This window comes from Notothenia rossii (assembly GCF_949606895.1).
Source record: "Notothenia rossii genome assembly, chromosome: 7".
Classification (NCBI taxonomy): domain Eukaryota; kingdom Metazoa; phylum Chordata; class Actinopteri; order Perciformes; family Nototheniidae; genus Notothenia; species Notothenia rossii.
In genome coordinates this window covers 68,804,694-68,830,728 of record NC_136905.1, presented here as the reverse complement: position 1 = coordinate 68,830,728, position 26,035 = coordinate 68,804,694, and the positions used below count along the sequence as shown (strand labels likewise).

At 38.0% G+C, this 26,035-nt stretch overlaps 2 protein-coding genes across 4 annotated transcripts; one reads left to right on the top strand and one right to left on the bottom strand.

Annotated features, from left to right (window-relative positions):
* Positions 1 to 1,024: 1,024 nt before the first annotated feature.
* Positions 1,025 to 25,872, top strand: flvcr2a (FLVCR choline and putative heme transporter 2a). Of its 3 annotated transcripts, none has more exons than XM_079691953.1 (11): positions 1,025 to 1,823; positions 14,818 to 14,959; positions 16,275 to 16,415; positions 17,436 to 17,503; positions 17,799 to 17,902; positions 20,608 to 20,718; positions 21,639 to 21,744; positions 21,839 to 21,950; positions 22,766 to 22,833; positions 23,694 to 23,809; positions 24,858 to 25,872. In XM_079691953.1, the coding sequence occupies exons 1-10, from the start codon at positions 1,242 to 1,244 to the stop codon at positions 23,763 to 23,765; spliced, it is 1,506 nt and encodes a 501-aa protein (XP_079548079.1). In that variant the 5' UTR covers positions 1,025 to 1,241; the 3' UTR covers positions 23,766 to 23,809; positions 24,858 to 25,872. The 3 variants fall into 3 exon arrangements, with proteins under 3 accessions (XP_079548079.1, XP_079548077.1, XP_079548078.1); XM_079691951.1 differs by lacking the exon at positions 1,025 to 1,823 and adding an exon at positions 10,303 to 12,637; XM_079691952.1 differs by lacking the exons at positions 1,025 to 1,823; positions 23,694 to 23,809 and adding an exon at positions 10,309 to 12,637.
* On the bottom strand, positions 3,709 to 7,411 carry LOC307045921 (uncharacterized protein). The gene is made up of 9 exons (XM_079691955.1): positions 7,168 to 7,411; positions 6,773 to 6,907; positions 6,355 to 6,489; positions 5,995 to 6,063; positions 5,315 to 5,409; positions 5,087 to 5,213; positions 4,861 to 4,981; positions 4,712 to 4,782; positions 3,709 to 4,390 (listed from the first exon to the last, which is right to left on the bottom strand). The coding sequence occupies exons 3-9, from the start codon at positions 6,409 to 6,411 to the stop codon at positions 4,274 to 4,276; spliced, it is 657 nt and encodes a 218-aa protein (XP_079548081.1). The 5' UTR covers positions 6,412 to 6,489; positions 6,773 to 6,907; positions 7,168 to 7,411; the 3' UTR covers positions 3,709 to 4,273.
* Positions 25,873 to 26,035: the final 163 nt, after the last annotated feature.

The following is a 26,035-nucleotide window of genomic DNA, read 5'->3' as shown; positions in this document are numbered from 1 at the left end:
CTATTATTTTATAATAGTTTATTTCCAATTTGGATTTCATTGTACTTTGATACCATATATAGGCCTACTGCAATTGTAAGCTATCACAAAATCCCGCATTATATTTATTCAAGAACTGTATTCATTCATCGAGTTTTTTTACAGGATTGCTTTGAGACGTTTAATTCTTACAAAATGGAAATAATATCAGTCCTGTATTATATTTTGGATTTAATTTTCGTGACCAAACGTTCTGGTTAAAGGATGCCGTCTGGTGGCCAGTTATCAACTTACATTTTTTTTTTGGTGTTATTTCTAACTTTCCTTTTCACCACAAAGTTTGGCTATTTTTAATGTGTGAGGTGTCCCAGATCACAATGGATCCTGCAGAAGGAAAGCTAAAATAACATTTTAAATGATATCAGTGGCAAATATGATAAAATTAAATCTATGTCTCATGAAATAACATAATATATGTTGTTTATCTGAACATTACGTATTCAAGCTTTTCACATTGCCTTCATCTTTTACCTTTTAATTCAAATTTTGATTGATTTAGTGTAATCATTTTTCTTTAGGTGTAGATTGGCCATTCAACCCCTATTTATTCCATCCTGAAAATACAAGTACATCATAGCAAACACAAAGGCAGTCACAGTGCAGCCATTGTTCTTATAGGGATTGGATAAGCAGTTTAACTGGGTGATGACTGAGGAGACATTAGCCAAACAAAACTCCTGCTATGAGGTGCAACCTTATATAATCAATTAGATTTGAATTTTGAATAAAAAAGCATTGCCAATCTGAATGAGCCTTAGCATATAAAACTAAAACGGGTAAAGAGCAAACCAAACATCAATCTCTCTTTTGGGTTGGCTTTCTATGATCTGTTTACTCTGTGATGACTTAGGTGTGTCCCTCTATAGTCCCTGTCCTTTCTTTTCTCAGCAACTGGGTGGAGAAACACTCGGGTCAGCCTGTGCCTAGTGTGTGTGATAAAAGGATTTCTCAGACAGCTTAAGTATTGAGAGCTTGTGCAGAGCAGGTCGCTCCTTTCCATGCATTTTGAAGTAGTTTCACTGTTTGTAGTCCTAAAAGTGAATGGTGTTTTGACTCACATGGCAAGAGATTTATCATAGATCTTTTTTGTATTGTCACTTTTAATGTGTACATTAGGGGCAGTTCAAAGACCCTTGTAGGTTACTGCTGTGGTGAAAGATTTCATTACATTCCAAGGGCGCACTTTTCACTTAAAGTGGAAAATGGAAGAAAATACGACTGTGTCGAAGGACAGGAGTGCGCTTGATGCGACTGGAAACGGTCCACATTTGGGAGCCGGGGGTCCAGATTCGGCGGAGCAACTTAAATGCAGCATCCCTATCGGTAACGGAGGCTCTGTGGACACCACCCGTTTGTACAAGAAGCGCTGGATGATCGTGTTGCTGTTCAGCGCATACTCCCTGAGCAATGCGTACCAATGGATCCAATACGGGATCATCAGCAACATCCTGATTAAGTTCTACAACGTGGACGCCTTCGCTATCGACTGGCTGTCCATGATCTACATGCTCGGCTACATCCCCTTCATCTTCCCGGTGACCTGGCTCCTGGATAAGAAAGGGCTGCGGGTCACAGCGCTGCTGGCCAACGTGCTCAACTGTGGCGGGGCATGGATCAAAGTGGCCAGTGCCAAACCCAACTTGTTCTGGGTGACCATGCTGGGCCAGGCCGCAAGTTCCCTTTCTCAGGTCTTCATCCTCGGCATGCCCTCCCGCCTGGCCTCGGTCTGGTTCGGCGCGGATGAGGTCTCCACCGCCTGCTCCATTGGAGTTTTTGGGAATCAGGTGAGTTTCTGGAAAGAGTCACTAATACCTCTGAATCATGTTTAATTATGTTTCAAAACCATCAGCATAATAATTATGTTGGCTTTTTAAAATTAAATTACTATAGTCGACCATAACTGGATTGATCTCTAGAGGAATTTGGGCAAATAGTTGACTAAATTATCTATTGATAAGAAACAATAAGTTGTCTCTAATACAAGTTTAATTATGCATTACCTGTCTTTGTTTACATATTGCTGCAAATTACCAAACAAATCTGCAAATATACCGATTAAATGCATGCAGTGAAAGTGAAGGTTTTGATGGCCCCTGTGGGAGTTGAGTAAAGTTGGAACGATATTGGCAGATTCGGATTTCACGGATCAATAAGTCATGAACAAAACGTTGTTCAGACACAAATTACGTCTCCTAAGTACCGTGGTAAGGTTGACAACAAACTACAATCACATGTTGATAAAAAAAAGCCAATATGCGCCGTCCTCCGAGCTGGACACATTCAATTGGTCTCTTTCCGCAGCCGGAGAAGAAACGAGTGCTCAGGGACCGTCTGCAAAGTGCAACTCCGAAAAAAGAGAATACAATAATATTCAATCACTTCACTATTATACAGTATATTTCTACCAAACTCACTACACATATCAATAGTCTCCTGTTTGTCATACTACAGCAGAGAGTTTGGAAGAATATGGTTTTGATTAATTTTGGTGAATATTTATAATGTAAAATCCTCAATAAATATGGCATCATCTTCAATAACGTTACTATTATACAGTATATTTCTCCCAAACTCACTACACACATCAATAGTGTCCTGTTGGTCATACTACAGCAGAGAGTTTGGAAGAATGTGCTTTTGATTAATTTTGGTGAATATTTATAATGTAAAATCCTCAATAAATAGGCTATGGCATCATCTTCAATAACGTTACTATTATACAGTATATTTCTACCAAACTCACTACACACATCAATAGTGTCCTGGTGGTCATACTACAGCAGAGAGTTTGGAAGAATATGGTTTTGATTAATTTTGGTGAATATTTATAATGTAAAATCCTCAATAAATATGGCATCATCTTCAATAACGTTACTATTATACAGTATATTTCTCCCAAACTCACTACACATATCAATAGTGTCCTGTTGGTCATACTACAGCAGAGAGTTTGGGAGAATGTGCTTTTGATTAATTTTGGTGAATAATTATAATGTAAAATCTCCAATAAATATGGCATCATCTTCAATAACGTTACTATTATACAGTATATTTCTCCCAAACTCACTACACACATCAATAGTGTCCTGGTGGTCATACTACAGCAGAGAGTTTGGAAGAATATGGTTTTGATTAATTTTGGTGAATATTTATAATGTAAAATCCTCAATAAATATGGCATCATCTTCAATATCTTCACTATTATACACTATATTTCTCCCAAACTCACTACACACATCAATAGTGTCCTGTTGGTCATACTACAGCAGAGAGTTTGGAAGAATGTGCTTTTGATTAATTTTGGTGAATATTTATAATGTAAAATCTTCAATAAATATAATATAATCTTCAATATCTTCACTATTATACAGTGGAGTCCTACCAAACTCACCTCAGACATTAATGGTCTCTAACTTGCTACACTACAAAAGTGTATTTGAAAACGTATTTTAATGGTCGTTATGTTATTTTAAAAATAAAGTGTATTGTTAAGTATAAGTTACTGTCAAACAGGAGACCCCTTAATTTTAACCAGAAGCTATTGAAATTTAACTCAAAAGAAGATCTCCTATTTATTCATAACCATTGCACTGTTTTATTGTTCTTTCATTAATTAACTTACAGACTGAATATATACATGGTATCACCTACATCAAAGCAAGATCCATCAAAAGTAGAACAGTCTTTTAATCATCAATAAACTAGACATCACACACATTGATATATACATATATATGTTACACATTGTATATATAAATTAAGACATGAAACAACTTGTTCATTAGCTATGAAACAGTAAAATAAAGTTAAAATTGAAAAAAACAACATTTCAGGCTTTTCACCTATCTTACTGTACAATATTAATGAACAAATCTACAATGTAATGTCTGACATGGAAAACATCATGAACATCTGTGACTAATTTAATCTGTAAAGGAAAATATATTTAACATCTTAATTAAGAATATAAAAATTTAAAACTATGGACAGGTGATTATTAATCATTACTTCAGTTGCCCAAAATCTTTAGCAAAGCTTTTTTCTGGATTTTTGTTTGTTTTGTACAAAATTCAGCTTTCATTTTGCCGAATTGAAATCACTGGCTGGGCTGGATTTCCCCCCACATGCCGTTTATAAGCGCACTAGTTCTATTGTGGTAGTTCTAACTACAAGCCTTACCTCCCCAAATCCTGGTACCTCTGGTAAAAGTTACACAAACTCTTACATAGCCTCTTTAGTTAGGGATGATACACAACACACAATACCACGGGGTATCTTTTTTTGGTATTAGTGCAGCAGTCATTCCGAGGCACTGCGTGTGAAACCATCTTCCACAAGTTTCACACTGAATCTACATGGGGATAAATACAAGAAAGATATTAAGAAAATGTCAAGTTTAGGACACTTGTAAAGCAGGCATATTCATTTATATTTTATAGAGATTATACTTTTTTTTAAAATATAAATACTTGTTGTTATTCAGGTTTCTCTGTACTGTGCTAAAACTTTAACAAATTATAAGAAAAACAAAAGGAAACCTGTAATGCATAAAAATATACAAAATGTCATTACTTTTATGTTATTCCTGAAATCTAACTCCAGATGATCTACATATTATCTATTATTCAGATTATCTTCTGGAGTTTCAAAACAATTCATCATTTATTCTCACCCAAACAGCATCAACAGCAGTTGTGGGCAGGTCCTCAATTCCACAGAAGGAACAGAAGTCATCCTTTGAAACTGAAAAAATAACAGGTGTATTACTGTTCAATTTACAGGAAGGGATCCATATATTCATTTCATATTTTTGGCTAATACCTGATCCTTTGAGAATTTCTTCTGCCATGTCTCTTCGTAGATTTTGAAGAGATTGTTTTGATGAGTTGATGTGAAACGTCTGTGGTATTTTCGGAAATTCCTTCACTGTCATCTTGGCCATCTGGACAGATGGTAAAAATAACATGACGTTATGACGTGTGTTTGAATTTCCCTTTAAAATAAAATGCTTTATTATTAATGAACACAACATGTTGCATTGAATCACCTGCATGACAAAGGATCCACAACTGGTGGCATCTTTCTGGAAGGTGTGGGTTATCTTTCCAGGCTGCCATTTAATGCTCACCCAGTCCTCTTTTCCCAGTCTGTTCCGGCGCATCTTGAAATACTCTCTATAGAACAATAGGAACATTTTTTACATTTGCGCTTGCTCTTTGCCTTTACCAAATGTGCGTTTAACCAATGTATTTCCTGTAGTATTATTTTATATTACCCAAATTTGTAACCAGCCTTTCTGGAGTCCTCAACTTCATTTGACCCTTGCAGAGGATCAACCACATAAATGTGGTTTGAAAGGGCATGGAGGTACTGTTTTAAAAAGTAGCATACCGTATAATTAAACCAAACCTTTTTCAATATGTCAGCAGTAACAATAATGTATCAGCTTTTCTTCAAAAATGAAAAACAAAGTTAACTAATAGATTCATATTATTAAAATCCCTTCAACTTTTTAGAAAAGCTATTAAAAGTAATACTAAAATAATAACTACCCATTTTAAATGTGTATATTTAAAGACTTAAAAGTATTGAAATAATTAAAGATGTCAGATCAGATGAAAGAAAGTTGCACAATTTGGGGTCAGAAGACTCAAATCTTTAGTGGAGAAGTAGCGACCACCAATGACAAATGGTTGAATGAGTACTTATTTTGGACTACATTTTATATTGTTTCCCTATGATATAGATGAAGAACTTGAAGAAATTAAAACTAAAAGAAGCATTTTTAAATCAATCATGAGGCAAAGATGCATTTCCAAAATGGGGCTGCATGAGATACACATTTTAGTCTTAACTCTGTCACAGTATATGAGTAATGTATTACAAAAAAATAATGCATGCTGTAAAAAAAACATACATGCTGTAAAAGCAGCTACAGTATAGCTGTATACTCACCACAAACTTCCAGTGCACATTTCTTATATTGACAAATCCAATGGCTCCATCATATAGATCAAATGTGACCTGAAAAAATTAGGGAATATGTAAACACAAGTGTTATTTTCTATAATATACAGGTGCAAAACAATAATTTCATTTACACAGTATTAATTTATTATTTTTCTCAACAGGAACAAGAAAAAAAGGGAAGCTTATATTCTAAATGTATTCGTTAAAAACAACACAAATGGCTCCAAAAACGACATACATGATTATAATAACGGTGGAAGGTGCCTGTAGACACAGTTCAGTCTCCTTTCTCAAGCCTACAATACTAAAGGGATGAAAATACTTTGAACAATCAGTTTTACTCACCTTTTTTAGCTCTTGCCTGGCCATCTGCTCTCGTGTGCCGTGTAGGATTACACCCATGGTGTAGTGATCCAGGTGGTATAGACGGCCAGCATTATCCTTCAGGTTGAGGATGCCTCTAATGTAACATTCTATTACCTTTTGGATAAATTGTAGGGGAAATAATCATACAAAAATGCCAGCTAATATAGAGGCCAAAGTCGGTTTTAATCACATCATTGTCAGATCATTTTAGAATGGATCAATTATGCAAAACCTTTGCTAAAACTGGTCTATCTAAAGATGGACTGGCCTAACAATTTACTTGGATATCATTTTGTGTAGCACAAATTACATACTTTTTGTCAACAATTGAATCATTAACATATGGCTTATGTGAGATGAGCAGTCCGGTACAGCATAAGTTTTAATAAATACTTGCCTCGCCTATGATGAGTTCATCAGGTCTCAAACTCTGAAATTCTCTGTGCCTCAGGGTGAAATTATGCTTCTCTTCAGCATGTCTTACAACAGCCACAACAACTTCAGTTGGTTTGCATGTCCAAAGGGCATCAACCTAAAATGAAATGAACAATGGTATCATAATAACTTCGTACAGCATTTGCCATTAATTCAATTTTAAATACTTTTAATGCACATTATACTTTCCTTATATTTCATTATTTTAGATTTTGTACGTTTTCTATGAAAGATTGCCTCATGCTAAAACGTTTTTAATGCTTTCTTAACATTGTTTTTATAGCTCGAAGAATTGCTTACTTGTCAAATTAATTTGTATCTGTTTAAAGCATACATTTTAATATAGAAAAACAATACCTCTGTTGCAGGCTTGGATCCTTTACTTGTGGGGTCATTGCTGCTGTTCTTCACATCTGTGCTGCTCTGAATATCTTCGCCAGTGTTCACAGTTAACTTTGCTCTTTTTGGAACTGGAAGAATGTCTGGAGTGGTGTAATATTTGGAGCTGGCAGTGCGAGGCTTTACTCCATCTCTCTTTGCCCAACCTTCCTTGGATTGACTGATGTCTCTTGGTAGCAATGTTTTGAGGAGTAACTGCTCAGATAAGTGATGTGCTATTATGTGTTCTCTGTACCTCCCCTGTAGAGAGCCATACATTTTTCTGATGTATGTCGCTGGCCTCAGTCGTCTCTGCTTTTTTAGAATAGAATGTTTGACTATTCCAAACCATCTCTCCACATGGCAGTTTGTGTCCCTTGTTTTACTTTCTTAACCCTTGTGCCCTCCTTGGGCATTTTTTTACATTTTTCCTGACTTTTTTTTTGGATTTGGTGATCATTTCAGCTGTGTTACAGCTTTTGGCATGGATTTTTGCAAGAAGTCTTCTTTTGAGTAACATTTTTGAAATCCAATGTCGTTTACTCTTACATGTTTTGTATACTCTCGTGATGCATTTTGCACCCTCTGGACCCCTTCCTGGCAAAAATGTACACGCCCATAAAAACTGCAATTAAATTATCATACATCAACATTCAATAATTTTCAGGATTTTAACCCTTTAAACGCCTGTTTCATTATTTGAATTATTTCATTTCTCTCAAAAATGCCTCATTGACTTCCATTCAAACCACATTTTTTGATCTCACTGCCATTGCAATATAAAACCATGCATTTTGTAATGTCAGCATTTCATTTAGAAGAAAAGTAGTGATATTTGATATTTCTACTCTATTCCAACAGATTAAACCATTTTCCCACTGTAGTCCGATGCATGAAATTCTTACATTTTTGCCAGTTATATTATGGAACCGTGTGACTAACAGGGGGCCCCGAGAGTGGTGTGTGTGTGTATGTATGTATGTGTGTGTATGTATGTGTGTGTGTGTGTGTGTGTGTGTGTGTGTGTGTGTGTGTGTGTGTGTGTGTGTGTGTGTGTGTGTGTGTGTGTGTGTGTGTCATTTCCAGCAGCAGACCAGCAGGTCCTGCAGCATGTGACCTGGTGCTCTCTCAGGTGATAGAACAACTATTTTTTAGGCCTGTGCACAACCAGCACACACCTCTCCTCCCTCTCCCTGTGTGTCTGTGTGTCTGTGAGAATCTGTAAGCATGCACGGATCATTTCATGGGTAAAAAAAGGCCATCTTTTGAGGGATGTGTTTGATGTGTCTTTGAAGAGCTGCTTGATTACAACTGTTAGTGTGTTTATGCACCTGGCTGCCAAATAGAAACATGCAGTTTGACCAAGGGCTTATTTAATTAGTGAGCAGAGAAGGAGAAAGACCTGGAGCAAAGAGAATAGGAACTAAAATGAAGAAGCATGTCAGTGCAGAAGAGACTTCAGAAATAATCTTGTAGCCTTCTTCTGCCAGCGAGCTTCAGGACTCATCTGAAGAAGACACAAGGTTCGAGGGGGGTCTGACACAGAATGCTCTCTGGTGTCCAGCATTTCATCAACTCTCTGCTGTAGTATGACCACCAGAAGACTATTGATGTGTGTAGTGAGTTTGGTAGAAATATAGTGTATAATAGTAACGTTATTGAAGATGATGCCATATTTATTGAAGATTTTACATTATAAATATTCACCAAAATTAATCAAAAGAACATTCTTCCAAACTCTCTGCTGTAGTATGACCAACAGGACACTATTGATGTGTGTAGTGAGTTTGGTAGAAATATACTGTATAATAGTAACGTTATTGAAGATGATGCCATATTTATTGAAGATTTTACATTATAATTATTCACCAAAATTAATCAAAAGAACATTCTTCCAAACTCTCTGCTGTAGTATGACCAACAGGACACTATTGATGTGTGTAGTGAGTTTGGTAGAAATATACTGTATAATAGTAACGTTATTGAAGATGATGCCATATTTATTGAATATTTTACATTATAATTATTCACCAAAATTAATCAAAAGCACATTCTTCCAAACTCTCTGCTGTAGTATGACCAACAGGACACTACTGATATGTGTAGTGAGTTTGGGAGAAATATACTGTACACTAGTAACGTTATTGAAGATGATGCCATATTTATTGAAGATTTTACATTATAAATATTCACCTAAATTAATCAAAACCATATTCTTCCAAACTCTCTGCTGTAGTATGACCACCAGGAGACTATTGATGTGTGTAGTGAGTTTGGTAGAAATATACTGTATAATAGTAACGTTATTGAAGATGATGCCATATTTATTGAAGATTTTACATTATAAATATTCACCAAAATTAATCAAAACCATATTCTTCAAAACTCTCTGCTGTAGTATGACCACCAGGACACTATTGATGTGTGTAGTGAGTTTGGGAGAAATATACTGTATAATAGTAACGTTATTGAAGATGATGCCATATTTATTGAAGATGTTACATGATAATTATTCACCAAAATTAATCAAAAGCACATTCTTCCAAACTCTCTGCTGTAGTATGACCAACAGGAGACTATTGATGTGTGTAGTGAGTTTGGTAGAAATATACTGTACACTAGTAACGTTATTGAATATTATTGTATTCTCTTTTTTCGGAGTTGCACTTTGCAGACGGTCCCTGAGCACTCGTTTCTTCTCCGGCTGCAGATAGAGACCAATTGAATGTGTCCAGTTTGGAGGACAGCATGTATTGGCTTTTTTGGATCAAAATGTGATTGTAGTTCGTTGTCAACCTTACCACGGTACTTATGAGACGTAATTTGTGTGTGTACAACGTTTTGTTCATGAGTTATTGATCCGTGAAATCCGAATCTGCCAATATCGTTCCAACTTTACTCAACTCCCTGAGTGTCAGTGGGCCCCGGAGCAGAAGCTTTACAATACATTCCGCCTGTAGCTCCTTACTGTGCGTTATGGTCTATGTGATAAACATAATAAGGTCATTTGTGGTGTTCAAAACAATTATTAAAGATGGCTAAACGAAGTGCGTGCGCGAGCGTGTGTGTATGTGTGTGTGTTTAACTACAGCTATCACCCTGCTTTGGCCCTGAGTATGTTTGTGTTTCCCTCCATACAGTTGCCAATAAAAAAAAAGATATAGGTCGTAGTTACTTTCCACCACAAACCAGCTGTTTCAAGGAATCACCATAGGAAAAATACAAACATGTTTTAAAGCCACATTCCAATGTTGTAATCACGGAAGTTGGTCAATATGTTTTGTCACGTCACCAACCAAATCGGTGGTGACGTGCACACCTTCGCCATCTTTTGCTGGAAGCATACTTTATGACAGTGTTGCCGTGCTCCAGGTATGGTAAACAGACGGTTATCTGAACTATTACGGTTAGACGCTAAAATAGTTTAAATTACAAGGCTGTTTGTGTCTTTAACCTACTGCTCATGTTCACATTTCTTCACGTTAGATACGCATGCATGGACCGCGAGAAAGTTAATGCCGAAAGTGTTTCAGATATGAGTCTAGAATTGTTTTACGGCCGGGTTATCTGCTTACGGTAAGCGTTTTATTGCGGTTGTTTTGATCGTTTTAAGGAACGTAACAACGAAGCAATCTCGGTTTGACAACTGTAGGCTACTGTGCCTCCCACTATATCCAGACACTGATCCTGAGTCATTGACAGTATATCGACGTGCCACAGTTTTTCCCTGAGGACGCCTAGGAGTAACGAAGTGAATTCGGGGTTGCAGTTTGAATTTCATGAAAGTCTCAGTTTTGTTTTAGTTTTTCGTTCCAGTTCTCTTTCCATTAATGGAGTTTTCCTCGCAGAGTAAGTGTAGCAGCAGAGAGAAGGACATCGGGGGGAAGTTACTTTTAGGTTGTGCATTCACAGCGTTGTCCGTCACTCAGTTCCACAGACTGTTGGCAGCCACAGGTCAGTTTAGGAGCAGTCAATACAGTCCTGTTTGAATGACAAAAACCATAGACTATCAAATGTTATTTCCTATATTTCTGTGCTATTTTGCCCATATAAGTGACAATTTGTGATTTCGAATCATTAATAGACTCTTTAAATATTTAAATAGAAGATAATTTACCTTCAATAGATTCCATGTCATGTCAGTGACTCAATCACTGCGTAATTGTATTACTAAACTGGAAAACTAGGGCTATTTATATTTTACATTTGTTTATATTGTTGTGAAAGTAAGGCGTTTTCTCTATTGGAAAGTCTTATTTACTTTAAACAGTTTACCTGTTATGTGACCCATTGATTACAATTCAATTCCAGATATTTTTACTACACTGGAAAATGTGTAAAACTCTTTTTAAGGGATTTTAGCGCTTCTTCAAAAGTTGTTGAATATTGTTATAACAATCTGCACTTTGCCTTACATCGCAATAAAACCAAGATGATCTCTCTGACCGTACTACCATATATTCAAACTCACCACCTGCTATAAAGATAGATGATGCAAGGAGGTGTGAATGAGAATTTTTTTTTATCACATGACCCAAAATGTGTTAAAAACCAGAGGTTAGTTTGGTAACTGTTAGCTGATTTCAGAGCTTTCCAAAATTATATTCAAACTGCACCCCAGTTCCACTTCTGCTAATTCAAAAGGACTTGGAAGGAATAATTGCCACAATGGGCAGATCTGGCAAACTTCATGTGATCATCATGTGGTAGGAAGGACGAGTCAGATAAACTCTCACGGTTTCTAAAGAGCAACAGACGAGGAGAAATGTTTGCTCTTCCCTCCAGTTGATGAATGCAACAGAAGCCTCAAGGAAAGAGGTTTCATAGGAGCAACATGAGTTCTCAGGATGAATTCCCTCAGGACCTTTGCGATGATGGAGGCCTTGATTGTTCTCAAACAAGAAAACAGAGAACCGGTTTTGTGGAATACAGACAGCTGCCTCTTGAAAACAACAGCGACACCTCCGAGATTACGGACATGGACACTGTGCTTATCTTCCCTCTTATGGAGGTCAAGTTGTACAAGCGGCGATGGCTCATGCTATTCATCTTCAGTGCTTACTCCATGAGCAATGCCTTCATGTGGCTGCAGTACAGCATCATAGGCGACATCTTAATGCGGTTTTACAACATTAACTCCATGGCCACTGACTGGCTCTCCATGATCTTCTTACTCACCTACATCCCCCTCATCCTGCCAGTCATGTGGGTGCTCGACAACCGAGGCATCAGGGACGTAGTGGTGGTGGGCGCAGCCTTCAACTGCATCGGGGCCTGGATCAAGACGGGAACAGCCCACCCAGACATGTTTGCCATGACCCTCTTCGGCCAGTTTGTCTGTTCCATTGCCACAGTTTTTATCCTGGGTATCCCCTCCAGACTCGCATCCCTGTGGTTTGGGCAGAATGAAGTCTCCACCGCCTGTGCCATTGGTGTTCTGGGAAACCAGGTGTGTCTCAGTTTGCTTTTCGTGCTAAAAACATCTTTGGCAGTGTGTGTACGATTTTATGAACTTCTCATATTGGTGTTAAGAGAACTGTATGCGTGTGTCAGTTGCCAGGAGAACATTCAATGAACAGACCTAGAGCAAATGTTTGCCTGGTGTAGCCTCACTGGTGTTTACTTGTGAAGTAAATGATGATTTTCTTTTACAGGCTTAGGGCTTTTTTCATTTAAGTAATTTATCTTAGATTTCAGTTACTTTCTCTCTACATACCTTCAGCATTGTGTAACCATTTCAATTGCATGTTGAGGAAATGGAACTTACATGCACCCAAGCACATTTTTTGCAGAAAAAATAGGGTCTTAAACTCATGAATCATAACAAATGTGCCCCTTATACTTACAATGGACTCTGCCAACAGCTATGTGAAAATTGCTTTCCCAAACAAGAAGTAAGCATAAATAACAGATTGTAGCTATATACTACTCTTAACAAGGAAATATGGCAGCCAATATCAGGCAATAATATTGTGCCCGTGAACCGCCTGTTTCTGAACAATCTCGGAGGCTTTGGATAAATTATTAGTAAATTGAGATTATACTGAGTAATCTGTGTCCATGGAAGCTACAGCTAAAAATACTAAAATGTGTATTAAACCTGCTAGGTCATCTGAAGCTTGAAGTAAAGGAAAATCTGGGCATGTCATATCGGTTTCATTTTACAGGAACAAAACGACTTGCAGAGATGACACCTCAAGAGGTTTTGCAGTAGAAAGATTTTCCACAAAGGGAAGAATTTGGCTTCATAGATAATTGTAGCTCTAAAAGGTTCTTTCTGTGAAAGCCAATACAAACAAAAAAAGGATACTACACAGCCAAAACAGGTTATATATGTATGCCTTGTGATCACAGCAGGATCTTTAAGCCTTTACCTAACATTAACCATCAAAAGAGGTCGGATCCCTCTTATGAAGTGCACACCGGCCATTGTCCTTTTTATATATACAATCTATGATTGTCACACATTTTCTTCTGCTTAGGTCCGGCTCTTTACTGAAGATGAAAGGACACATTGTTATTGATGTTTACCTTCTCACCACGACTTTATTCCTTTGAATCTGCTTCCTACATCCGATGCTTCCATGCTGTAGTAGTTCACATATCCCCTTGAACATTTACAAATTGTTTACATACAGTGAAGTAAGTTATGACTTCCATAAAAGCCTTTTAAGATCAGCCAAATAAACACTGTGTGCCAAAAGAAACTTCTTAAGAGGTCCTTGATTTGCAGCATGTGAGAAAAATCTTGTGCTTTACTTTGGACAAGTTTTAGACACTTACTTTACTTATCCAAAATGCAAAAAGATTTATCGATACAATGTATTTTCTTTGCTTTAGGTATGTTCATGTATTTGTACATGTAGTTCTCTACATAGCTGACTACCCAGTTACAGTTACAGGTAACAGTTTGAAAATGACCACAAGTTAAATCAACAATTCTTGCTAAGAGTAGCAAAGTTTTAAGTGTATGATATACTATGCTATTTATAGGGGCTGCTACATTCAGAGGACTGAAGGGGATCTGCTATTTTTCTGTGAATACTGTTCACAGATTTGTTTTACTTGGGGAACATGTCCCTTTCCCTCTCTTGCTTTTCCCCTAGAGCGGAGGGGCTTCAACTGGTGTCCCCTCTGGAATGTTGTTGAGGCCAGCACTACTCATTGTATTGAAATGTGGAGGTTGTTGGGGGAGGTTGAGTATCTGAAGAAGTCAAACAGATATTGTATCTTCGTGTCCCAAAATATGACCCCTTCCATTAGCTGTACTAAGATATAGTCTTACGTTTTGGAAAATACTCAAAAATGCAATTTAGCTATGCTAAGCTAAGTTAAGTGTCGTGGGACAGCTGTTTTTGTACTACCTCTCCCCCTTTGACATATTTTGAATGTTATTACTACATATAGTTAATGAGTGTATTCGCAATAGCGAGTAGTCATCACTCGCAAAGCTTTTGTTGCATAATTTCTTTCCTCAAGACAGGCTTAAAAAAACTCAAATCTTAACCCTTCTGGATTTTTTTTCTAGCTTTTTCTTTATTTCCCACTTTTTTTAATAATGATCCACATTTCCTGTGTGTTCAGGAGGCAGAAGAACACATGTTTTAATGTTGTGCCTCTCACCTACAGATGGGTATTGCCATTGGGTTCCTGCTCCCGCCCATCCTTGTGCCGAATGTGGACGATGTGGATGAGCTGGCGTACTACATCAGGATCATGTTCTACACCAGCGCAGGGCTGGCCACCGTCATCTTTATCCTCGTGGTCATTGGTAAGAGATCCCACCCACCGGCTCATAGAGGCAGTCAGAGGTGTCAAGGCTCTTTGCCCATTCATCCAATAATGACCCACTGCAAGTCCCTTTCAATGTCATATAACTCCCACAGTCACTTGAGGAAAATAAATGAAAACGTGAAGTCATTGCAGCATTATCAATGACAATCTTTGATGACAGTGTAATGGTATTTTTAGATGACAACTCAGGTGATTCTCTGTAGGGTTTCTGCACCATTAGAGTTGAACGTTTAACACACCATTCATTCTTTTATGGTCGAGCTGGAGGGCTCCTCAGGCAGCACTGCTGTCTCCCTGAGATGTGCTTTCTACTGAAAACTCAGCCGCATCACAGTCCGCTGGATGAGCAGCTGCAGTAATTGCTGTAATTGTTAACCTTTTGATGAGATGTGTTAAGACACGGATGTGAAATACATGCAGGCACTCAGGGAGCCATCATCATCTCTGTGAGAATCTCTTTTCACCTCAAACACCGACAGTAAGAAACACATGCTGAAGCTAAATCACAGGATGCACTTTATTATAAGGGAGATGTTTACAGGCTCTATGTGATATTACCAAGCTGGTAAATTGTCAGGCCAAAGCAAATTCAACAGTTGGAACATACCCATGCCGTTTAATGAGAATAATTCTAATAAGGCAACCTACAAAATAGTTTTTTGTATTTGAAAAACACATTGATTTACTCTTTATTACCCAGTTATGATAAAAGTGGGCCAATAAAGGCAACCTGCTGAAGTAAAATATGAAATGGTTTATCTTGGTAAATATATACAGACTCCTCTAGTCCTCAAGGAAAATGTTAACCTACCATCAAAATATTAAAACTCTATTAGATTGAAAAGGGCTCCGGGCTGGGATTATGATTACATTTGATTTAACACTTTTGAAAAGGTACAGAATGGTTATCAGCGACAAGGAATTAACACAAAGGTTATTCATTTACTTGGAGAGTGAAATATCTTCTGCTAACAAACACACACACACACACACACACACACACACACACACACACACACACACACACACACACACACACACACACACACACACACACACACACACACACACACACACACACACACACACACACACACACACACACACACACACACACACACACACACACACACACACACACACACTTATCTACCTCTAAAATGTAACCTTCAGCTTCACTCTGGGCCGTACCTCAGTTGGAAAGACGATGCTATATCAATACAAGTTAATAAAAAAAAAGAATACACAAGTAGCTTCCTAACTTCCTGAAACATTGTGTGTTTGTCTTCCAGTGTTTCAGGAGAAACCAGAGCTCCCCCCCTCCCAGTCGCAGGCTCAGGCCAGGAGCACCCCCCCCGAGGAGAACTCGTACATGTCCTCTATCTTGAGGCTGCTGCGCAACAAGCCCTTCATGCTCCTGATGGTCTCCTATGGTGGGTCCCTTCCTCTTGCTTTAATCTTTTACTTCCACAAACAAAGCACTAAATTCATATTGTCTCAAGAAAGAGGACTGTTGGTCTTTTATTTTCCTCTGATGTTTATCCGAGGCTGCCACTAAGTTCACTCAAACAAAGACTTCATATTTTTGACAAGCTCGCAAATGTTCTGCATTTATCCTTTATTATGATTCCTAAAAAATCAGAATGTTGTGTCTGGTTTACTTACATCACAGTTCCTTACATGACTTAGCTATAATATTCTAACTGTCCAAAAAAACAAATGTGAGCATGCTGTAGGTTCATAGGAAGCTAATCTAAATAGATATCATAAAAATAGTGGCGGAGTAAGTCCAGTTTTTTTCCAGAGGCTGTGTCATAATGCTGTTTTGATGATATCATCCCTAACTTCAACATCTTACTGTTATCAAACAGTCAGGTGAGGATAATTAAGGTATTTTAAGATGTCTTCATTTTTTGCTCAACGGTCACTATCTACTGAAAACAAATGTTAATAATTAACCGTGCAATGCATATTGATCTGTTGGTCTGTAAATGTGTACCGCCCTAACAATGGGATTTTAAGGTCATTTTGTGTCTTCGTGCCCCCACGGTTTGATGATTGATAGGTGTGTGGGCTGTCTTTTATTTTGACACACAAAACAATGTTATAATAAACATAAATATACTGCATGTTAAATGGATATATCCGCCTTCTTTCATTTATCTTTCCATTCCCACAACAATATACATAAAGAAATGGCATATTTTGGACATAGTTCGAATGGTGATTAATCATGATTAATTAATTTTTAAGCTGTGATTAATCTGATTAAAAATGTTAATCGTTTGACAGCCCTAAAATAAACTTATCAGTATTGACAAAGTCTGAAGGCTATACTGGACTTAATGTGTGAGGATGTCAGCTTTGTTTGGGTGTATCATGAGGTGCCATCTGCACCTTATCTGACCCTACATGTCTTCTCAAAATACACTGTTTTCTCTCTGTTCCTGCAGGGCTGAACGTCGGCTGCTTCTATTCTATTTCCACGCTGTTGAATCGGATGATCATTGATCAATACCCGGTAAGTCCCAGTGTTCCTGTTCTAAAATATGCGATTGCCTCATGTACTTATTTCACTCTGTGTTTCTTAATTTATTTGACCTACTCTCGTAGTCGTTCTTTTGTGGTATATCATGGCATGTAGACTTTTTTGCGTTTTCTTCTGCAACTGGTAAACTATAAAGTGGCCAAGCAGATGACCCTGACACAGATAACTGGGCTCTGTTATGGCTCCGAGTTTCCTGAAAAGATAACTGCAAGTCGCAAAATGTTATTTAATACGCTATTTTATAACAAATCATTTTTTCTTCTCTCAGGGTGAAGAGGTGAATGCTGGGAGAATTGGTCTGACAATCGTTGTTGCTGGCATGGCCGGGTCCCTTATATGTGGCATTTGGCTAGACAAGACCAAAACATACAAGTAAGATATTTGACCTGTGCACCAAATAATGCTACACTGATCAGAAGTAATGCTTTAGGGCATCGACAAGAAACCAAAACTCCAAACTCGGGGTGTTTCTCAATGTCGAGGAAGGCTGCTCCAGAGCCACTATTTCAAGCATACTACGTCATCGAGTGCCACCGAAGGACTGTTCCAATGTCCAGTATACTTGGAATTCTACCGAGGCCGGCCTACTTCGTAGCGGCAAATTTCGAGGCTGTACATGTGTAGACTCCACGGTCTTAACAAATCCCCACAATGCTTTGCGCACGGACCAATTTCCAAATCTTTGGCGGAAATCGCGCTCCATTTAAGGGGGGGGGGCTCGCATATGACGCACACCTGCACACCTGTTAGCCTGTTCCACAATTCTTCGTTTTTTCCGAAGCTAGGAAGGATTCTTGCCTCGCTTCTGAAGCAAGTGACTCGGAAGACATGTGCTACCAAGCAAGCGTCCTCGACATTGAGAAACACAGTGTTCCCCTAGTCTAGGCAAGGTCCCATTAGGATATCAACGATGTATCATTGATAGTGGTTCCTAATCTGAATGCTAAAATGCTTAATGACCATGCTAACACGCTCTGATTTGATCAGTTGTGTTTTTTACAATATTTACCATCTTAGTTACGTGTGTTAGCATTCTTACATGACCAAGCATGACTAATATCATTAGTTATTTGGACGCAAAGTTTCAGGTAAAATACAATTGTGATCTTGTGGGGAATGTGGAGAAATTCCATGACCGGCCATCAAATATTTTAAAACCTTAAATGTTAACCTCATGGTGGCGCTAGAGGGAAAATTAGTAGATCATCAAAGTACTTGTTTAGGTCTGGACGAAAGTGTTGGGACAGTCTGACCAGCAGTGCCATTCATAAAGCACCTCTAAACAGACTTCAATTTGAAGCTAAATGAGAGACTGAGATACCACAAATGTAGTGCAAACTCCGAAAGAAAGTGCTATAAAGTTATTTAAAGTCATGAGTGTATTTTATATCACCCATCCGAAGAGAGATGTTCAAGTGATTCGTGCCCACTCTGAACAAAAGTGGGCACGAATGAGAATCCAGTGGAGCTGAGTTTTATACGTGATGTCCCTCTCCGCTTATCTGAACTGACAGGCTGTACTCTGCTGCTCCTCCCGGGTCACATCTTAGCCCTCCACATTAAACATGGAAAATACCACAAATTCAACCTTAAAGGGAAGATATCTCATTGCTATCTGATTATTGATCCTTTCCTTTTGTCTAGATCAATTATATAAATACACTAAGTAACGACCACAACAGTTTTCTGAGTGTTGGATGTTTGCTACACCGTCGTCTACACTTGTGACCTGGCATGCAAAGTATTATGATTAGGAAAATCCTCGGTCCACAGATTCCTTACATGCCATCACAAAACGTAGCTGTCAAAGCAGTCAGGCCCAGACTTAGGTAGTTGACCCTCTCACGCCTATTCTCTCATATGGGAGAGAGTTAAAGGACTCTGTTATAGTAACAAAGATGTTTTGCAGCATTTTTTTACGCGTGGTTGTACGAGAGGCAGCTTCATCAGAGTCACTCCGTTTGGGTGCGATGGGGGGGCTTCAGTGAATCAGGAATATTGTTTCTGCTTTGCAAGGATTAGTCAGGAATCTCATGTTAAAGGGGACCTATCATGCTATATTTGAATAATATATTATAGGGCCATACCTATATAAGGTATATTTATAAGTTTTATTTTTCAAAATACCAAACAGATCATGCATTTTAGCCATTCCTCATTTTGCCTCACTCCAGCTCTGTCTGGCTGTTGCTATGCTGTCGCCATGCCACGGCAACCTCTCATTCCCCTGATAGGTGGAGAGTTGACCATACAGGCGGAGTGCACCTCTGTGACATCATAGAGGTGCAAATAAGAATCCACATGTATCAAATCCGTTGCAGCCCCGTTTTTAGAGATTTGCGTATGGAGGAAAAGACAGAGGGTTGTGTTTTCTGACACTTGGTGAGTTCCCTGGAACACCGGGGACACATATCCATGTATAAAAGACGTACAAAAGTGCATTTTGCATGATAGGTCCCCTTTAAGTAAGACAACTATCTTTTAAAATATGCCTGCTCTGGCACTAAAAAACACATCACTTTTTAAGGTTATTTAAAAAAAGAAAAATGTGACTGAACATGTTTTATTTGTTGGCATTAATCCTGTTTGGGTGTATCATAATATGCATTATACACTTGCATTTAATGCACGAGACACATGAAGTGGTGCATGTCTGGAGGAGAAGTGCTACCGGCTCCTCCTATTGCTCCAAGTTTAACCCTGCTAGTTATACAGATGAGTTTTGCTTCTTGTAATACTTTCTTTTTGCAGAATATATGATAAAAAAAGTCTTAAAATAAGTTTTCTTTGCAATTCAACATTTAACCCTATAACCAACAGTCATCAAAGCTGTTAAAAAAAACATTGAAACAGCTTCTTTTGTAATTAACACAAAAGAAAACTAAAACTGGGTGTTGCTTTTGCCTTGAAACATTATTAAGAAAGAACGAGATGACGTTATTATTATATATTATCCTTAGTTACAATGTTTTTTTGGTGTATACCTACAAATGCTGTTTGCTGTGTGTGAATGCATTGCAATTCATCGTATCTTCTTCACGCTTTTTAAACTGTATGATTCACTCTTGTTTCCCCAGACAAACCGCCTTGGCCGTGTATGTCCTCTCTCTGATCGGGATGGTCATCTACACCTTCACCCTCAACCTGGGTTACCTGTGGGTGGTGTTTGTCACAGCTGGAACTTTAGGGTAGGTAGCCATTAGAGAGCAAGGCAATTCACATCACAGACAGGGGGAAAGAACAAGTGTAACCATCAACAGCTATTTCTGTTTGAGAAATCTTGAAGCTCAATTCATACCTCATAGCAAAACACACCTATTTTGTAAACTTTAAGGTAGTAGGTAGTAGGTAACGTTTCCATGTAAGAAATGTAACTAAGGTACCAATCTGTTTTATTTATTTGCCTGAAATGGCGTGGTACCTCCTTTGTGCATGGGTCAGTGTTGTTGTTTGCCAGAACGGGTCATAAATTGACTTTTTTTCCACATTTTGAGCCACTTATTCTACGCACTTGGTTGTTTTTTACCTCTTTTTTTAAACCACCAGATAAAGGGTTTTATGTTACACGACATCTGAATATTTAGGTATCAGAGAAACAAGCTTAGCAAACAGTAGCAGTATCTCTGCTCTCAGACTCCTCTGCAAAACAGTTTCAAAGAAACACTTACTTTTTATCGTAATGTGTTTGTTTAGTGTCTTTAACAGATTACATCAGAGAAGGAGACCGTTCTGGATACAAAAGGCAGGCTTAGCAGCTCTGTAGTCTGAACTTTTCTAATGCTGAAATGCACGCGACATTCCGTCTGTAGTTCAGGTTTCTTTGCATTTCTGCTGCTTTGTCAAAGCAATACTAATGCTCCACTGGTCCCTCAGTCCACGTGATTTGTCTTTACAATTATTGCTATTTTTGTTAAGCTGATTAAATCCATAACTGGTTTCCATAGCAATTCTTTGTTTGCTTTCATTTCTGCTTTCATTTCTGCAACCCAGACAGGATTTATTAATATACCGCAATGGTATATGGGCCTTGGCCTCCTTTTTAAGTGCAGATAAAACACTTTAGTTTGGCGTTTAATTTGACCTTCGGTGTTTGCATGTGTGTCTGCAGCTTCTTCATGACGGGATATCTTCCTCTAGGCTTTGAGTTTGCAGTAGAGCTCACATATCCAGAGTCAGAGGGAACCTCCTCTGGACTGCTGAACTGCTCAGCTCAGGTCAGTAATGATAGCAACGTTTAATACAAATTTACAAAATACAAAATATGTTGGTTTTGGGATGTAAACTTGAAAGGTTTTATTCTCCTTTCAGATCTTTGGAATCATTTTCACCATCTCCCAGGGGAAGATTATTGATAGATGGGGCACTTTTGCAGGAAACATCTTCCTGTGTATTTTCCTGCTAATAGGATCTGTACTGACAGGTAGGATATTAACTTAACAAATACCACAGCTCTGAAAACAAGTTTCAAAAACAAGTTTCAAAAACTAGTTTCAAAAACTAAATAGAACTTTGAACTCATCTCGCCATGTGATATCCACAGGAATTTTAACACAGTGTGTATTTTAGACTTGAAGCATGACTCGTGTTAATCCAGTGTTACACACGCTACAGGCATCTTTCATGAGATGAGACAGCCCCCTAGTGGCTGAATAAAGGACAACCACTAATATAAAGCCAATCGAATGCTTTCTAACACTTCTTCACTTTTAAAGCATTATGCTGATTACTTTTTGCCATTTATAAGATAAGATAAGACTTTATTTATCCCGAAGGAAATTGTTGTGCCAGAGTAACAAAATACAATAAACACAATAATCACTGCAGCACAACAGCAAAACTGTACACTAAAAGTATTGGTTGTGTATCAACAATAACACCGTGCAAAATATCTTATATTCCCTGACATTTGACATGTAAGAAGTCACTTTCAAGATGCATCAGGTTTTGGAATTAAACCCCTGTTGCTGTTTTCTATGAATTGTGTTAACTCATTGTAAAGATCCTGAAGTTGTAACACATTTGTGGAGGTAACACTGCAACCAGCGTGGTTAATGCCGTCCTGAAAGAAGTTGCCACTGATGTGCTATTTAGTTACATTTTTTATAATGATGGTGATTAACAAATGAACACAATTCTCCGCATTTAAATGTTCCTCATGCCAACTTGGAAAAATATACTGCGCTAACTTTAATAAGAGCAAAACCTCAATAACCTTTTCTGTCCCCTTTATCGTAGGATTAATCAAGTCTGACCTCCGCCGGCAGCAGGCCAACCTCCAGCAAGCTGAGGTGCGGACAGTGAGTGTAAGTACATCTGTGTGCGCTACAGGACATCAGAGGTGGTCCTCACACTGCTGCAGGCATGCACAGGAGCAGCGCTGCATGAAACTGTCCAAACCCACTAAAAACATGTTCTACTCTCAGACAGCAAGGCACACTTTGTCTGAGAGCTCTCCAAATCACCCAAACAGCATGTTTACCATCTGGTGCTTCAACAATTTAATTTGTTCTCACTAATCCCTGGCAAAGAGTGCAGATGACAGTGTCACAGGATAAAACGTTTCTAAATCACTCTAACTATGTGATAACATGCAATTATCAAATACAATTGGTTGTAATATATTGAAAATGAATGTCATTTAAAAAAAAACTTGGCATTGCTTCTGCTCATCACTCATTGCCTTCTTAAAGAAAAACTTAGAAACTATTTTTCTTTCTTTCCTTTTTCTTTTACTGTTAACAATATTCCAATTCTAAATCCACACTAAAATAATAGCTCTGGTTATCCTGTACAATGAAATGTACATTTAACAGATGCTCCTTTTTAATTAATGGAATGAAAGAACCAGCAGTGAGATAAATAAGAATACAGGCACAACAGTTGACATGAGAAGTAATCGGGGAAAATCTATGAAAAATATATCTAAATAAACTGTTAATTCATCATATTTGGTATAATTTACTGCTAAATGACTAGATGCAGGTCATATTTTCCTCTCTAAAGGCAGTGTAAGTGTGGCTGCTGGGTGAAATGCAGGCAGTCTAAGTTGGGTGTTTAGGGTTTGGTGGTGGTGGTGTGGGATGGAGGAGATGGTGGTGATCAGGTGGCCCCTCTGGGACCCTCTGGGACCCTCAGAGGAGTGACCTCCAAGCTATCATTCCAGCCTACAGGCTCTGTGACATCGGGGAAGGACTACGGGGCCACAGCGACCGTCCACTGGCAACGGCAAACTTGACATAAACCCAAAACCTCATTAAAACCAAAACCTCTTCATCACCAGTAAGACGATACTCTACACAAACACACAGTGATATTTGACAGGAAATAAAACATATTTTTAACATCAAAAAGCCACTGAATCTTCTAGAAAAGTATGCAAAACTGTAACAAAAAAGCACAATAAGTTTCAATTTACAAAAAGAGAAGGTTTAATCAATTCTGAACAAAGCAGGACTGGTATTTCTAATAGAAAATGTTATAAACTACTGAGCTGCAATACATTCAAATCCACTTCATTGTGGAATAAACCATTTTCTTTCCTGATTTCAGCCTTTTTTTTTAAACTCATGGTAGTAATTTCCTGCTAATAGGATTAGTACTGACAGGTAAGACATTAACTTATCCAAATACCACACCTGTAAAAACAACTTTGAACTCATGTACGCATGTGAAATGAACAGGAATTTGAACACAGTGTGTATTTTAGAATTAAAGCATGACTGCTGTTAGTCCAGTGTTACACACGCAACAGGCATCTTTCATAAGATGAGACAGCCCCCTCGTGGCTTAATTACAACTTCCTACAAATTAAAGGCTAATTGAAAAAAATGAGTTATTTGTGAATTCTTGACATCAAACAGAAAAATATGCTTCTTAAAAGTCCTTAACTTTTAAAGCACTGTACTGATGACCTATCGCCATGGAGGTCAAACAGGTTCACCTGCTGGTATCGTGGAATAACATTATTTTATCTCCAGATTTTCGCCTTTTTTTTTTAAATGTATCATAAAAATCATGATTTCCTGCACTTGTTTTTTTTTTCTTTTGCTTTAATCAAATCTGTTAAAAAGGAAATGAAAAAGATCATTAGACATTTGTGATTAACTGATGACTAACTGAGTGATTTGATGAGCACAAAAAAAGGTATTGATAATTTATTTAATTGATTTAATGCCAGAGTAGAATTAAAGTTTTAAGATCTTTGATTCTCAAGAAATGAATATTATGGTTTATATTAACATTTAGCTGTCTTTCTGAAAGCTGTGATGAGTTGAGAATTTGTCATCTTGTTTTCATTTGTGATAATTAATATTTGTTTCCTTCACAGAAAGCCACGGCTGAGTTAGAAGGAGCCGTACCGCCACCTGCACTTCTGAAAGAGGGGAAGTGATAAGGAGGACAGACTCTGACAAAGATGCTGTTGACTGATTCATCACAAATACTGTCACTTTAACATGCATTAACACACACACAGGGGCCACAGAGGAAGAAAAGCTGCAGTGAAGAGTGAGAAGAGGAGAGTGAACCCCTCTGAGCAGCACTCTGTCAAACATCTGATGTACTGTACGTCCACACACTGGTTCAAACACCAGAGACTAACACTAATGCCCAGGTGCAATGTAGCTCATCCCAAACCAAGCACAAGGCAATCATTCACAAGGGGAACACACTTGGATCCTCGTAGTTTTTTAAAAATATTGAACTCATCATCTTATTAAACATTGATTTTACCCAATGGAGGCATTTCAGTGCAATGCAACTGCCACTTTAGTGTTTTTAACTTTTCCCGAACTTTTAACCGTCTGATTAGTGTTGATTCAGTGATCTATGAATCTTACAAGCAATATTTTAAATGTGTTTCCTAATACTTGACCAATTTTGTGTGTAACTGATCTCAGTCTTTACATCACTGAAGGCATTCATTAGAGTGCAGTGTTCCTCTCATGTTATCATCTCTACCTGCCATCCAGGATCACATGGAGGAATAACTTCTGCATACTTTTGACTATAAATGTAATTGATGCCGTGCATCAGTTTTGTCTTTGTGTAATTGTAAGTGATCTCTACTACACATTTGGTGTTAGATATCTAGATTAACATGCAATCAAGAAAGTCTGGAACATGAGGAATGTAAGCTCGGCTCAAAGCGAGACAGAAGGCAAACAAATCTGTTGCAGTTGACATTTTGCACAATAAATGTTTTAATGTGAACTTTTACTTAGGGTGTCAACTTGTGAGTGGGAAATGTAGTTCATGCTATATAACTAGTGTGCCATTCAAGGGTTTCACACTGTTCAGTGGGGACTGTCAGGTGATTTAATAATAAATGAGATTTTAAGGTGCCAGTTTTTATTTCACTCTTTTTTAGTAGGCCTACAATTTACTCTGCTATGAAAAACTCTTTACCCCAGATTTTGTTAACAGCCAATCTATTCTATATTTTGATTGAATAAACAGTGTAGTGTTACCTATGACTCTTAAGGAACTTATAGAGTAAAGACATCG

Coding starts and splice junctions, on each gene's coding strand:
- LOC307045921 (XM_079691955.1), bottom strand. CDS start 6,411: ATGGGTGTAATCCTACACGGCACACGAGAGCAGATGGCCAGGCAAGAG. Junction 4,783..4,860: donor AGAAATTCTCAAAGGATCAG/GTATTAGCCAAA, acceptor TTATTTTTTCAG/TTTCAAAGGATGACTTCTGT. Junction 4,391..4,711: donor CTGCTGTTGATGCTGTTTGG/GTGAGAATAAAT, acceptor ATCCCCATGTAG/ATTCAGTGTGAAACTTGTGG.
- flvcr2a (XM_079691951.1), top strand. CDS start 11,981: ATGCAACAGAAGCCTCAAGGAAAGAGGTTTCATAGGAGCAACATGAGT. Junction 17,903..20,607: donor GACAAGACCAAAACATACAA/GTAAGATATTTG, acceptor TTGTTTCCCCAG/ACAAACCGCCTTGGCCGTGT. Junction 22,834..23,693: donor CTGAGGTGCGGACAGTGAGT/GTAAGTACATCT, acceptor CTATCATTCCAG/CCTACAGGCTCTGTGACATC.